Genomic DNA, 15,309 nt, shown 5'->3' with positions numbered 1-15,309 from the left:
TTGCTCCCTACCAAGTTGAGCTTTCTGATACCTCAATAAGTGCTTTGAGAAGGAGTCCACAACATCACGGAAAATGTAGTGGGTGACACAGTGATGTGGCTGGATATTCAGAAAGGCAAGTTGAAACATACTCAGCTATGACAACCAAGTCATTTTAGATTAAAGCAATGTTTAGAGGGTCCAGTTGAATTTCCTCCCCCTAGTGTTCAGTTAGTTTTTAGCAGCTGAGAAATATAAGATAGGACAACTCAGTAATTTGTCTAACCTCACTACATAACCTGTATTTAAATTGATTTAACAATAAGCCTTTTGAATAATGCTAGTATATTGGAACAAAAGAACATTCTGACTGGTAATGTACCTTGAGTTATGGCTATTGCACTCCATCAATTGAGAGTCCATATCTCAGGTAATTATTATAGCCCTTTATCTGAGAAAAGGTGCTATTACCAATTTTAATTTAATGGCATGGGTAAATGATGTAAATGATGGGAGAAATAAAAAGAAAACAAATGAAATAATGGTGAGTTTATATACCATGCTGGTGCTTTGTTTTATTTCATACTGAACTGGCATGATATACTTTAGAATAGACAGCTGGTCTGTGGTATCCTCCAGAACTGCCGAAATCCTCAGCACATCTACAATGGAGAGTGGCTCTATGACTTCCGGAATGATGTCTATGTCTGTGTCTTTGGCTATTTCTTTTTCTACAGCACTAGGTGGTTCACCCGTCACTGACACTGTCACCTCAGAATGCCAAGCATTCGAAGGAAGATTTGAGGCTTCCAGTTGACGTCTAGAGAAAGAATAAAGAAAAAATAATTCAGCCATCAAATGTTTAAAAACTACTTAAACTCAAAAAAAACAAAACAAAAAAAAAACGAAAAAACACACAGCATGAATAATTATGTATAGTGCTAGGTGGGTATTGTTGAATAACCATGATGTACACCTGAAACTAATATAATATTAGTTATATTTATATAACTATATATAAATATATTAGCTATATTTTAGTTATATATTAGCTATATATTTAGCTACATATTAGCTATATAACTATATATAAATATTTTAATAAAAATGTTTTTTAAAAAAAAATGCAGCACGTAGATTGGCTCCTATGAAGTCCGTATAGTCATATGATATAACCAAGATAAAAAAAAAAAGTAGTTTGCTGCATATGATTCTGCTAAATACCATCCAGTGACATTTTGACCAGCCAAAGGCAAGCCACTTACTGTTTAATAAAGTTACGTAACCCATGCAATTTGCCTATGCTTAACCAATTTGAATTTGAGCCAAAATTAACTTTTCTAGCAACATCTTTAGATGTTAACCAAAAGTGTCTCATTATTAGTGAAAAACATAATATGGTAGCCAGTCCCCAAGGTGGCCCAGATGATTCTCACCTTCATGCCCTTTTGTAGTCTCCCCCCACATTGAATAGGACTAACTATACTATGTAACTAAAAGGCTATTGCTGGTGCCAAGGCTAGGTGATAAAAGACATTACAGCTTCTCCCTTACTCTCTCATACCTCTCACTCTGTGGGAAGCCAGCTACTGTGTCATGAGGACACTTAAGGAGCCCTGTGGAGAGGTTCATGAGTGTGAGGAACTAAGGCCTCTTGCCAACAGCCAGCATCAACTTGCTAGCTCTGTAAATGAGCCATCTTGAAAGTGGACCCTCCTGCCCCAGTCAAGTCTTCAGATGACTGCAGCCCTGGCCAACTTCAATCTTATGAGAGACCCCCAAGTCAGAACCATTCAGCTAACCTGCTCCCAAATTCCTGACCCACAGAAACTGTGTGAAATAATAAATATTTATATTTTAAGTTTTGGGGTAATTTATTACACAGCAATAGAGAAATTAAATACACAGAAATTTAACCTAAGGGATTATTTAAATAAATAAATACACACAAATTGGAATTTTGAACATACTCTTCCTTTCTTCTTGAGTTAGTTTTGTTAACTTCCATGGTATATTTATAATCTCACAAAAATGCAGACACCTAAAATGGGAAGAAAACATTGAGATTTGTTTAAGGGATTGTTGAATAACATTTAAGATATTTCTATGCCCTTTCATTCAGAGAAAATTAAAGAATTACAAGAGCTGAAGCTTATCCCTTCTTTTTGCTTATTATAGAAATCCTAGAGAAAGAAGAACCATCATGTGGTGCAGGTCTGTTAAGTCACTAGCTTAATTATTGGCAGAAAAAATGCTATCTTTGAGTCTTAAGGTAAATTAATATCCAACATGGTTTTCATAGTTTTTATTGTATTCTAATTTTTAATTGGTAATCTCTATGTAGTGGATTTACTTTTTTGTTATTGATTACTAAAATATTTAATTAGATCACTCCATTTCCCTGATCGGTCAGGTAACAGAATTTATTCCACCTGGACTTAGAAGAACATTTGATATTGCAGTCAGAAAAACTGTATTTATCTGGAAAATCAGTTTAATACAGTTATCAAGATGTTACCCCTTCTTGGTAAACCAAAGTCCTTTCTGCTTAAAAGAGTTTTAAATTCTCCATGGAGAATTTTGCTCTATACTGAATGAATAGTGAATGGTGAGTTTCCAGTGTGATTTTGTTCACAATAAAGTGATCCTGAGAGGAGTGGTACAAATATGCCTCACACAACAAAAATCTCACATGCAAAAATTCAAACATATAAAACAATCTTTATGTAATAAACTGAGAAAAACATACTCCAAACTAGCCAAATTTTCTGGTGCCAGGACAGCCTTAGGAAGTAGCATGGTGTTAAGGTTTTGTTCTTTTGTTGTGTTATTTTAACATTTTTTCGGCTTGGGGCATAGGTCAATATACTTCACATAGGTAAGACAGGGCTATGCTTATGTAGTATCCAGTGCTTTTGTGCTGTTCTAGCTTCTCATTCTTCAACACTAGAAACCCAGGAATCATTCCTGCTTCTTCCTTCATCTTGCCATTACCAATCACAGCTCTTTCAAAACAATTTGTGTAATCCCTCTGGGTACCCCCCTTTTTCTGTTTTTACAAACTCTGTCTCTTTCTTTCCCCCTCAGAACACAGTTGGGGTTTCCAACAAAATCTGTGTCTCCTGGATTGCAATTCCTAAAAAAGACCCCCAAATAAAGCTTTTAATTGCCTTGCAGTTCTTGGTCAAAACTGAATCATGCTCCCTTTCAACTCAGGGTTTTTGCATATGCTATTCCTTTAACTGGAACTGTTCCTCTCCCTTCTTTACCTTGTAAAGTCCCACTGATCCATCAGGTAGCAGCTTAAATCAGTGGCATTTTGCTAGGTATCTGCTATGTGCCCTTCTAGATCCAATCTCCACCATTTTCTGTGCCGTGAGAGACTGATCCATATGGAGTGCATCAATGGGAGATTCCAAAAGAGATCCAAAGTGTAGGATTGTGAGGTTAGGTGGTGATACCCCTGCCAGATCACCACTGGTTGGCAATGTTTCTCTGTCAAAGGCCATGCATGGGTTCTGTCAGGCAATCCTCTCCATATTGCTCTCTCTTGGGAGTTCAGGTAACTTCTTTCCCATGTGCCTGGAAACGGCATCATCCCTTATAGTTTCACTTGTGCCTATACTTTTGTAAGCAGACTCCTTATTAAATTCTCCTCAACTCTGCCAACTGTTTCCTTCCAGGGCAACACTGATACAATGACCTACAATGACATGTATACATTTTTATATGTAGTGTGTGTGTGTGTATATACACACACACACGTATATATATACATATATATGTATATATGTAAATATACATGCAAATAACAAGTTTCATAAAACAATTTATAACATGTGATACGTTCTGATATTTTCAATTCTATCATGTTTTGCTTAGAAAGTTTTATAACCATGATCTAATGTACCATAACCTCCAGTTTGGAAAATGTCTTAAATGATACTTCTGCCAAGTGACACTATCCCTGACTCATTAGGCTGGATCAGGATCTCTCTGTTCAAGCATTCATTGCACTTGTATTTTCCTGCATAATTTGTAATGTTTATGTCAATTTCCCCCACTAGACTGTTAAGTTCCATGAAATCAGGAACCATGACAATGCTCGCTATTGTATCCTAAGTTTCAGGCACTATTCTCAGTAAGTATGTGTAGAATGGATGAATGAATGAACAAAGGAATAAAATTCAATGTGTTATTCCTCTCAGGAGTACTTATCTTTGGATTTCTATAACAGTACATTTAACAGTGAGATTGTGAGTACATTCTCTAATATTGGGATTTCTGGTATATTTCTGGGACACAGAAAATTGGATAGGGAGAGTGGGCTATAAAGGTACATAAATTCTATCTTGATGTATTTATAAGACGATCTAATTTTAAATGATTTATATACACCTATTTTATGAAACTTTGAAGTCATCCTTTTCTCTCTCTCATTCCTCATCTATCAGCAAATCCTGTCAGTGTTACATTCAAAATATATTCAGAATTCCAGTACTCATCACTTCTGTCTACATGCCATAATCTCTCATTAGGATCATCACAATAGCTTCCGAATCGATCTCCCAGATGGTGCCCTTATTTCCCTTCAGTCTCAACACAGTGACCCTGTTAAAATGGAAGTCAGATTGAGCAGCTCCTCTATACAGAAATCTCAAATGGCTTCCCATCCCATCCTTTACAGTCCTCCGAGCTTAATTTTTCTCCATAAAGAATATGTTTCTCACATCACCTTCTAATGTGCCATACATTTTACTTGCTTATTGTCTTTCTCCCCCCTACCAGGATGTAAGTTCTACGAGGGTCAAGTTCTGTTGTTTTGTTCAGTGTCCTCCGAATCAAGAACAAAACTTGGTATGTAGGAGTCACTCAATAAACTGTTGAATAAATGAATGAATCCATAGGGTAACCCAAATAAATGTGCAATAATTAGGAAATATAAATCTCTGACGTCCATTAACTTATCTTATGCTAGTATTCAAGTAATTACTGAAGACGTGAACGTGTGGGCATGGTGCTGGGCGCCCAGACCGTTAGCCTGACAGTTTACCTTATTCCCCTAAAAGGGAGTAAGGTCTTTTCAGGGCAGTCCTCCTTACCCTCGGGGTCAAATCAAAGGATGGAGGTAAGAATGTAACTCATTTCTGGAAAGAGATAAAGGAGCAGAAGGAGGGAAGGAGTAAGGTAAAGAGAAGGGCTCCTCCTGCCTTTGTGCTCCCGGCCTTTCTCTTCCAGGATAGGATCCGAGAGTCTCCGTTGGCCTACTCCTGTCTAGTAAGAGGGAAAGCTACCCCTACATTGGCGAATCAAATCTGAGGTACCTCAAGCGGCGCTATGTCCTCCCGTCCGGCTTCACTTTTTCCACCTACAACCGGAGCTCGCAGGAACCACGCTAAGATGTTTCTATGGCAACGGTCAGCTTTGAGGGACTTTTTGCTTCTCTTTTAGTTGGCTACTACTTTGCCTTCCTCTATTCTAAAAAATAATACATGTTGCAGCTTGCAAAAATGGAAGGACTTAAGGGAAGAATTTTAAGAGTGTTGTTAAATGTGGCTTGTTTCAGTCAGAAGACGATTTCTGAGGCTTTTTTTTTGGCGGTCGCGGAAGATGCCTAAACTGGAGGCGAGGTGAAAGTATTTTTCCCACAAGGCTACGCGGCGGGGCTTCGCCTTCCTTTTTCCGCCATTTTGGCGCCTGGGGAGGTGAGTGGTTTTCGTGCTGCTGAAATTTGGGGGTAAATAACTGGAGTGCGTTCAACCACATATGTCTCTGAGCCACTGTTGCGGCTCGGAGGCACTGCCAGCCACTGATTTCTATGGATTCCAGCAATAGGGAGGACAGGATGGAGGAGATATGGGACTGATGGTGCTGGTCCCCTGACGTCCGGAGAGCGGGTGCTCCCGTAATCAGAATTGCTTCTTCTGGGCCGTAACGGAGTGAAACAGATGCACTTCGTCTGCATTTACCTTTTTGAGGCAGTGGCTCTTTTAGGATGGATTTTTTCCAGTTGCTCCCATTCCAGTCTTGGCTTTTGCTTGCTTACAGTTTCTTCGGTTTTCTTTCCCATTTATTGCTAAAGAGTTGTTTTCTGCATGTTTCTCTGACTCCTTGATCTTCCTTCTGATCATGGCATGAATTTTCTTAGAACTTCCTTTGGAGTTTCTTTGGGTTATTTTAGTGTAGAGTCTTGACACTTATTTTCAAGTTTACTTAGCTATTAGGCATTCTTTGGGGTTGGGATGTCGTGCCAGACTGCGCTTCATGTATTTATGGCATAGTTACGTTTCCACACTCAGCGTGAAATGCCGATCAAAAAGGAATTTAACGTAACACGTTTAAGAGACGAGAGGGGACCAGGTGGGGAGTATGCGTTACGAGATTTTAAACTGATTTTTTTGTTTATTTTAAGGCCTGCTGGGAACAGGACTTCTAAAACGACAAATATGTCTGGAAGGTACTGCTTTTCATTGTTTTGTACTCGAAGTTTTTTGTTCAGCATGAATCTAAAGGCGAGTTTAAAACTAGTGGGAGAAATTAGGTAACTTTTGGGTGAGGGTCGTTACAAGTCATATTATACTGGACGTTTGAACTTAAAGGAGATATTAACAACAGCTTATGGTTAATATATACTTTGTGTGTTTTAGGTTGTGGTCCAAAGCCATTTTTGCTGGCTATAAGCGGGGTCTCCGGAACCAGAGAGAGCACACAGCTCTTCTTAAAATTGAAGGTGTTTATGCTCGAGATGAAACTGAATTCTATCTAGGCAAGAGATGTGCGTATGTGTACAAGGCAAAGAAGTAAGTTTATAGTATTATACTTTTTGCATTTTTATTTGATCTGTGTCATTTTCCTATTCAAAGAGGAATAAAAAGATGTTGGTAAAGTAATTGGTACTGTTGTGCCTTCTACTTTGGGATTTTAAGGAACTTCATGGGATGGGAGGTTACAGAAGGATGTTATTTTGTGGATGATGTTGGGTACAGCTGTTAAATGTTTCAAGAAAGGAGCCAACTCCTTGTATGATTTAAAAATTTTACAGAGTACTTTACATGTTCCTTAATTCATTTCGTTGATTCCTTGAAATTATGTTTTATATGTATACTTAAAGATGTTCCTAGAGCATTGGTTCTTAATCCTTGGTTCTTAAACCCATTCCAGACCAATTAAAATCTCTGGGGACATGCCTTCATCTTTGCCCCCTTTTCCTTCTACAGCCAGAGCTCTTTAAAATTATGTCAGGTCATCGCTGCATTGCTCAAATTCCAACTGATCCTCATCTCATTTAGTAAAAGCTAAAGTCGTTAAAGATCTTATGCATTCAAGGCTCCCAATTTCTACTCTTAATCCAGCTAGGATTTAACTCTTGATATCTATTTCCTGCCTTTCCACAAGCCAGGGACACAAACCACAGGTTTTAAACACAGGCTGTTCCCTTATCTTCCAGTCTTTGCTCAGTGTTACCTTCTCAGTGAGGCCTTTCTTTGCTATTTAAAATTTGCAAACACAAATATTCTCAAACTTCTTATCTCCCATTGTTTTTTATTATTATTATTATATATTGCAGTTATTACCATCTGACAATCTATACATTTTACTTAACATATAACTGAAGGCTATATTTACATAGTTATCCTCTGAAAGTTTTGTTTTGTAAATGGCTCTATTTTACAAAGTTTTTAAAAATTACATTTATAAACGTGGCATATAGTTGATACTCAAGTATTTGTTGAATGAATGATGGCCCAGGCTTATTTTCAAGTTTCTCATGTCACTAAGTGGTTAACTAGGCTCAAGAGCCACTGTCTAGATGTCATTTTGAATTTGTACCACACTGTAGTGGTTGCCTGAGTTCTCATTCCTCTTTTATTCCCTTTTAAAATCAGTAACACAGTTACTCCTGGTGGCAAACCGAACAAAACCAGAGTAATCTGGGGAAAGGTAACTCGTGCTCATGGAAACAGTGGTATGGTTCGTGCCAAATTCCGAAGCAACCTTCCTGCTAAAGCCATAGGACACAGAATCCGTGTAGTAAGTCCAATTATTAGCAATATGACACTCCGTTGAGTCAAACTAAGCTCAAGGCTTGGGCTTTGACTTCTAAGAACTATTGTGATTATAAAATGTCATTAATAGATTATGCTACAAAATTCGTGGCTACTGTGTAAAATGTAGAACATCAGATCTTGGCATTAGAAGGAAAATGAAGGCAAAATATGCAAGTGGATTGTGCCTAGATTTCAGATTTTGCTAAAGCTGCGGTGAGGGGAAAAGCATTTAAATGAACATTTTTCTGGCAAAGATATTTATTGGACACTGAAGTAATTGCTAGAAAATAAAAATTCAATTTTTCCTGGCATAATTTTTTTTTTAAATTATAAAGTTTATTGGGGTGACAGTAGTTAGTAAAGGTACATAGATTTCAGGTGTACAATTCTGTAATACATTATCTATATCTCACATTGTATGTTCACCACCTAGAGTCAGTTCTGTTTCCATCACCATGTATTAGACCCTGTTTACCCTCTTCTAGAGCCCCCCTCCCTTTTTTAAAGATTTTATTGGGGAAGGGGAATAGGACTTTATTGTGGAACAGTGTTTTTTTCCCAGGACCCATCAGCTCCAAGTCCGTTTGACGTTTTCAATCTAGTTGTGGGGGAGGGGGGCACAGCCCATCATCCCACGCGGAAGTCAAACTGGAAGTCAAACCGGCAGCCTTCTTGTTGAGAGCATGCGCTCTAACCAACTGCCATCCAGCTGCCCGGGAGATCAGTGGCAGCTTGTCTTCAATCTAGTTGTGGAGCGCGCAGCTCACTGGCCCATGTGGGAATCGAACCTGCAACCCTGTTGCTTGGAGCTCGGGCTCTAACCAACTGAGCTATCTGGCTGCCCCTTCCTGGCATAATTCTTAGTATTTTTCCCATGTTTTCATCATGACAGTCTCGTTAGAGTAGGTGTTATTGGCCTTATTTTGTAGAAGAAAACTGATGCTCATGTTTTTGGGTCCCAGGATTTGGGCCCAAGTCTTTGAATCCAGATCTCATGATTTTCCTAAAATAGCTCCTGTTTTCTTTAGTTAGGCTCCATTTTTAATAGATTTGGCCACAGTGTTGGGGTCCCAGGGTACTTTTGAACCCTGCTAAGCAGTTGAGTTGTCTCATCAGGAAGTTTTTTACACTGTCATTAGAAGTAGCAAAATTAAATGGACTTTCAATGCTCCCATATTGGTTCTTAATCAAAGCGTGTTCACCTAGAAACTGAAGGCTATAAAAACTTGGTTCCCTCCCCACCGGGATATAAGTCATCATTGGATGCATTTCAGAGATGAATAATGGGATTGATCCATATTGTGGTATTTAGTAACATTGGTAAATTTGTATGTAACATGCATCTAATGGCATTGTGTTCTTTTTTCCCCCCAGATGCTGTACCCCTCAAGGATTTAAACTTACTGAAAAGTAAATAAAGTGGATTTGTTCTCTTGTATTTTTGTTAAATGGCTTAAAAATCACTTTGTCCTAAATTCATTTGTTACGTCCTTAAATGATGGTGGTTGTCAGGCATTTTCAAAGTATTCAAGGAAGTCAAAGGGCTATATGTAATGATGATTACAGAGATTTAGACAATGGGATAGGATGTGAGTTTGTTAAAGGAGAGGGGGACAGTAGAAAGTACCTTGAAAGGTTTATAGTGATGGAGCAGTTAAACCTAGCCTCTGACAAGCTTTTGGAAAAATGGAGACACCGCATATTCCAAGAAGTTCAGAAGCCATCAATTTTAGCCAGTACAGATATATTACCATGATATGTTTCCAGATTTGCACATCAAAATGTATCTCTAACTTCCACATACGGTTTATTTCAACTTTGGTACTGTAGTTTATTAAATGTATTGGTAACTGCCTCACTCAGTAGATTGAGAGTCAGTGAAAGAAACTTAAGATTTTATCTTCTAGGTGGGGAAACTTGTGACTTAAAATGGTAGTTGGGAGAAACTTGAATGGAGATTATATTGATGGTATTGGTCAGCTTGTTGGATAGGCAGGGATGACAGCCTTGGGATTTGTAATGGGACAAAGCATTCTAGTATATAACACTTAAGGGGGAATAATGTGTAAGTTGAAAATGTCAATTCCACATGGTTCAGAAAAAATAATTGGATGGGGGAGGGTTAGGATTGCCTAGGCAGTCTAGTTTTACTTGGCTTCGTGTTTTAATGTAGCAATTCAGGATTAAGATTTTAGCGTAATGCAAAAGAAATTAAGCAAAGCTGTAGAATATTTTAAATCTCAGCATTGAAAAAAGTTTGACCCAAGGTATCAGTTTGCAGTATGTTGTAGATTGTTGCAGTAGCAGCTAGTCCTTTCAGTAAAATCTTGACATTCCATTGAAATAGGAAACGGAGCTTGCCAAACTGAGCCCCAGCTTTAACAGTTTTTCGTTATATTTGGGTTGTCAAGCAGGTAGCATGCTAAAAGTATTGGGGGGGATGTGTAAGAAAGACTTGAAGAAGAGGATATAAGAGGATTGAGGACTAAGCACATGGCAGTTCTAAGAAAGGTTTGCTCATTAGTCCAGTGGTGGTCCTGAAGCCAAGTTGCTGTTGGAAGAGTCTCAGGTTTCACAGCAGTGGGCTTGTATTTGTACGGCCCGCTGCAGCTGCCCTTGGGAAGTGTGGCTTCAAGGCAAATAAGGTGGATGGTGAAGTGAAGCAGATTCAGGCCATTGGTCAGTTACGCTCTTCACCAGATCTAAGCAGTGCATTTCATGGCCACCACAAGTTACAATTAGGTTATTAGAACCATAAGGAAATGGAATATCAGGTCAAGAGCAGGAAGTACCAGTTTCAGAGTTACTCCACTAAGATAAGTTCCCCCTCAAACAGCCAGTATAAACTGAAAGTACCTATGTTGTGTCATGTAGATGATGTATCAGTACTTTTGGGGTGATCAGGGATAGAGTGCTTGGGGAGGCATTTCAGAAAAAGGAAATGGTACAGGTTTTAGGTGAAAACAAAGCATTTAAGGAATTCAACCGAGATGTAATGTGACAAACCTATTAGGAATAACTGGAAAGTACAGAAAACTAAGATGCTAAATTATACTGCACTGAGGAGGACTGAACTATTCTTGTGTCATTGAACTTTATAGGGTTGACCAGATTCATATTTTAGAAAACCCAGTGGTAACCCCACATAAACTGAAGGAAGGGAAAACCAGGTAGGGTTTGCAGTCTTAACTGAAATTTTTGAGCATTGAAATGGCAGACTCCATAAACATTAACAATTTTAAAACCAAGTGGAGAGGAGTCTTGAAAGGTAACTTTCCCAGCTTTGGTTTCTGGGTAGGTAATAGTGCATTTGCAAAGTTGGGGAACCAGGAGATGTATGTGTGTGTGTGTGTTTTTCCAGCGAATGGGTGTTTAGTTTGAAGAACTCAGCTTGATAATGTCCAGGAAGGCAGATGGATATTGAGGTCTGGATTAGTCATACAGACAAGAAATCACAATACCTGTCATCTTTGTAGGAGTCAAGTGAATGTGTCCTATTGTGAGGGGGATAGATGATGGTAGAGCAATGGGGTAGGTAAATGATGGGCATTTTGAGCAAAGCAGGAAAGAGAAAGCTGAGAATTCTTAGGGTAAGGAGTAAATGCAGTGACAAAGAAGCGTAGCTTGCAAATCAATCTTTTCCATTGATGTAATGCAGCATTTGTAAATGAGAAGGTGCATAACGCTTTTCTCCCATGAAGAGGTTTGCTCAGTGCTTAAGCCAAAGCTAACCATTGGATGAATCCCATATTTCACAGAAATGAGCTTGAATGGCTAGCAACTTGTATGCTAGACCACCAAAAAAGCCTCTCCCTAGCATGATACTACTGTTAAACAACTAGAAACTTGAAGATGACTGGTGGTTTTTGTTCACAACTTTGAATTTCTTTGTGTTCCTGTGGATAGAGCACATAATTCTGAAAGGGGTGAATTTGGTTTGGAATCTCCACTTCTACCAGTTGTAGGACGATAGACGGTATCTGATGAATCTTGTCAAGTGCCCCGCCTATGTTTTTGAGTATATGATCTTTGCCAATGAAATACAGATTCTTGGGGATTTTCTCTGCTTTCCTACCCCCACCCTTCCTAGTAATTTACAATATCCGTGTTGATTGACTTCCAGTTTAAGTGCTTCCAGTTCCTGGTTTTTTTTTTCATGGGCCACAGGGAGATTTGTCCTGATTTCAAATTTTTCGTTCATCAGATTTGAAGGTAGCTTCCTTAATGGAAAAGATCCACCCAGTCTGAGTTAATGCAGTTGGAATTCTTGATTTTTAAGTAAATTCAGGGATGGGGTTGAACAGTAAAGGACACAGTTGAATTTATAGGAAATGACAAGAAATGGGCCTAAAATTGGTGACTCCTAAGAATTAAAAATGAGAATTATATTCCATTCACTACACACACATACACAGGCTAAAACATAAAATATTCTGCAACTGTTTGTCTAAGCTACGTGGCAGTTAGTGGGTGCATAATCTTTTCAGTTACTAAGTGAATTAACTGAAAAACCGCCTCAGTAAAGACACCCACATAACCACCGTCCTATTGCCATCAACACCTACAGTCTCAACCCAACTCACGTGGGCCGCTAAACGACTTTTATTGGCCGGCTTCATGCAATGAGACGGGATGCACGTCTGTTCCGCGGTGAAGTTCTTGCGGGTGACGCTAGCCAATCAAAAAGCATGTTTTCACCGGCTGGCTCCTCCACCTGCCCAGAGCAGCGAGGGGCGGGGCTGGCGCCGGGCGCGGAGGCGTCACGTACTCCATGGTAACGACGCTCAGCCCAAAGATGGCGCCCGAGTGGGGTGGTGGAACGGGTTCCTCCGGGCCAGGCCCGGGCCCAAGCCGGTGGCGCTGGGGCGGTTCTTTATGGGTCCGAGGCGTTTTCCTCCTGTTAGGCGGGATCCGCGCAAGCGCTACATCTATTCCTGTCTCCTTGGGCAGTTCCCCTCCCTGCCGGCATCACGTACCCTCTGACACTGAGGTAGGGCGACGGAGGGGCGGGAGCGGGCCCTGTGAGGGTAATGTGGGAGGCAGTGGCATAGAGAGTAGTGTAGTGATTGGGACAAGGTGTACGGTAGGAGAAAGCGAAACTGGGCCAGAGACTGAACTCAGAGGGCTGGGACCTGCTATCAACTCCCTTTCTGCACCAGCCAAGTGACTGAGTTAGGCACTCAGAACATCAGCACTTTTCTGTGCGAAGGTTGTGCGTAGCAAGTTAGTCCTAGAGTAGCGGTTTTCAAATTTGAGCATGTATCATAATCACCTGACGGACTTGTTAAAACACAGATTGCCCACTTCCCCACTTTCTGACTCCTTAGGTCTGGGATGGGTCCCAGAATTTGCAGTTCAAGTTTCCAGATGGTGGGTGATGCTGCTTGTTCCAAGGACCACACTTTGGGAACCACTAATCTGAAAGTTTGGGAAGGAATTAATAGGAGAACGAAAGGCGGTGGAGGGATATTGGGGGTTCTGTAGAGACAAAGTTCAGGTTTATTTTCAAGTTAACTCGTCACATGGCTTGCTTTACCCGTTTCTGCCCTGGAAGTGCCAACCGCCTTCCCACTCCATTTTTCTCCCTAAGTTATTTCAGTCTGTTTGCCTCAAGGCATCCTGCTGAAACCACCCCAACAGAATGCTCTTTCCATTTCACAGTACGTTTTAGTATCTCTACTCTCTTCTGGCACTTAACCAAGTACCGCTATGTGATGCTGGCTTATTTTCCAGGCCTTTGTAGTTAAATTGTAAGGTTCCTTAGGATGAAGTTTGCCTTATACTTTGGTTCCTCCACAGTACTTAGCTCAGAGGAGAGCTCACACCAATCACTATTCTTTGAGGAAAGGAGACAGAGTACCTGGGGCAGTGCTTCATGTTGTGATTGGTTTTACAATTTGTCTTATTATTTTATCAAGAAATATTAACGTAGAAATTTTCAGTTTAACCCAGAAATCTAAGATCACTCATTCTGGTGGTAATTTCCAAAAATTTCTGTGCATAGTGTTCATAATCATGTGTGCCAAAATATTGGGGTTTGTAGCAGTATTACAGTTTTTATCATGACACTGCATTTTGGCTGAATTATTTTTTTAGTCTTTTAGCAACTTTTAAATTTACAATGCATTATTGTCTGTAATCACTATGTTGTACATTAGAGCTCCTGGACTTACTTATGTACTGGTTGCAAGTTTGTACCCTTAAACATCATACCCCACCCCTCTGATGAATTCTTTTTAAAAACAGTCCCACAAAGCCCTATGCTTCTCTCTTCCAATTTAGATTAAAATAAGTGAAAGTAGTTCAAAGATCTGCAAAATATCTGTGTAGAAGGAACTTTAATAGCTATTTTGTTCTAGTTTTCAGATATTAAAAGCAAGCTATTAAGTTCTTGAGCGTTCTCATCCCTAATATATTTTTATAGTTCTTGATAGAATATGTAATAGGAAGTCCTCTTAACCTGAATACAAAATGTAGGCAAGAACTATTCATTGTACTCATACTAGTGACTGCACCTCTGTTAAGTGCTACAGGAAATTACAGTAACTTTTCTTGGTGGTGGTGGGGAACTACAAAACATCTTGACTCATTTAACTTGTTCTTAATTAAAACCTCTAAGTTTTGTTTTGTTGTTACTTTTATAGAAATTAAAACAAAACCCCAAACAGAATAGCATAATGAACTCCCATGGACCCATCACCCAGCTTCAACATGTGATAATATTCTGTCATTCTTGTTTCATATACTTCCACCCATTTCCCATCCTCCCACTTGTTACTGTTGCTTTTGAAAGTTTTTTGGGGTAAGATTTACATATATTGAAATGCAACAGATGCAATCATGTACATCCATGTAAAACCCACAACCCTATTACAATGTAGAACAATTCCATGTCTCCAGAAATTTCCCTCCTGTCCTGTACCAGTCAGTCTCACGTCCACCCAGACAACTATTGTTCTGAATTTTTTATTTTTAACATTAGGTTTAGATTTTACAATATGTTAGTTTTGCCTGTTCTAGAACCTAGTTTACATTAATGGAATGATACAGTTTATACTATTATATTGTAGATTACATTAAATTTTCCAATAGTAAATCAACTTTGCATTTCTGGGATGGACCCTACTTGGTCATGATGTATTATCCTTTTTATATACCTCTGAATTCAATTTGCTAATAGATTTGTTAAGGATTTGTGCATCTGTTTATGAATGATGCTGATTTGTAATGTTCTTTTTCAGTCAAGTTTTTGTTAGCCTTTAATATCAATTATACTAGACTT

At 39.2% G+C, this 15,309-nt stretch overlaps 3 protein-coding genes across 10 annotated transcripts in view; 2 read left to right on the top strand and 1 right to left on the bottom strand.

The window, feature by feature from the left end:
• IQCG (IQ motif containing G) overlaps window positions 1-5,464 on the bottom strand; it is a 28,241-nt gene extending 22,777 nt beyond the window's left edge. For 3 of the 5 annotated variants that reach the window (XM_033123680.1, XM_033123688.1, XM_033123704.1), the window contains exons 1-3: window positions 5,304-5,464; window positions 1,929-2,020; window positions 538-799 (exon numbers count right to left, since the gene is read on the bottom strand). In XM_033123680.1, the coding sequence (XP_032979571.1) occupies window positions 538-799; window positions 1,929-1,987 (321 nt within the window). In that variant the 5' untranslated portion in view covers window positions 1,988-2,020; window positions 5,304-5,464. The remainder of the gene's footprint in view (window positions 1-537; window positions 800-1,928; window positions 2,021-5,303) is intronic. The other 2 variants (XM_033123697.1, XM_033123712.1) reach the window with 2 other exon arrangements.
• A 132-nt stretch (window positions 5,465-5,596) lies between these two features.
• On the top strand, window positions 5,597-9,490 carry RPL35A (ribosomal protein L35a). 3 transcript variants are annotated; one of them, XM_033123723.1, is made up of 5 exons: window positions 5,597-5,684; window positions 6,392-6,436; window positions 6,627-6,779; window positions 7,866-8,010; window positions 9,402-9,490. In XM_033123723.1, the coding sequence occupies exons 2-5, from the start codon at window positions 6,426-6,428 to the stop codon at window positions 9,423-9,425; spliced, it is 333 nt and encodes a 110-aa protein (XP_032979614.1). In that variant the 5' UTR covers window positions 5,597-5,684; window positions 6,392-6,425; the 3' UTR covers window positions 9,426-9,490. The 3 variants fall into 3 exon arrangements, with proteins under 3 accessions (XP_032979614.1, XP_032979624.1, XP_032979633.1); XM_033123733.1 differs by lacking the exon at window positions 5,597-5,684 and adding an exon at window positions 5,697-5,716; XM_033123742.1 differs by lacking the exon at window positions 5,597-5,684 and adding an exon at window positions 5,795-5,884.
• Window positions 9,491-12,767: 3,277 nt separating this feature from the next.
• The window catches only part of LMLN (leishmanolysin like peptidase), a 68,180-nt gene continuing 65,638 nt past the window's right edge, over window positions 12,768-15,309 (top strand). For both annotated transcript variants that reach the window (XM_033135163.1, XM_033135171.1), the window contains exon 1: window positions 12,768-13,017. In XM_033135163.1, the coding sequence (XP_032991054.1) occupies window positions 12,799-13,017 (219 nt within the window). In that variant the 5' untranslated portion in view covers window positions 12,768-12,798. The remainder of the gene's footprint in view (window positions 13,018-15,309) is intronic.

This window comes from Rhinolophus ferrumequinum, chromosome 2 (genome assembly GCF_004115265.2).
Source record: "Rhinolophus ferrumequinum isolate MPI-CBG mRhiFer1 chromosome 2, mRhiFer1_v1.p, whole genome shotgun sequence".
In the NCBI taxonomy this organism is placed as follows: domain Eukaryota; kingdom Metazoa; phylum Chordata; class Mammalia; order Chiroptera; family Rhinolophidae; genus Rhinolophus; species Rhinolophus ferrumequinum.
The sequence above is the reverse complement of the archived record's forward strand: the minus strand, read 5'-3'. Positions and strand labels throughout refer to the sequence as shown.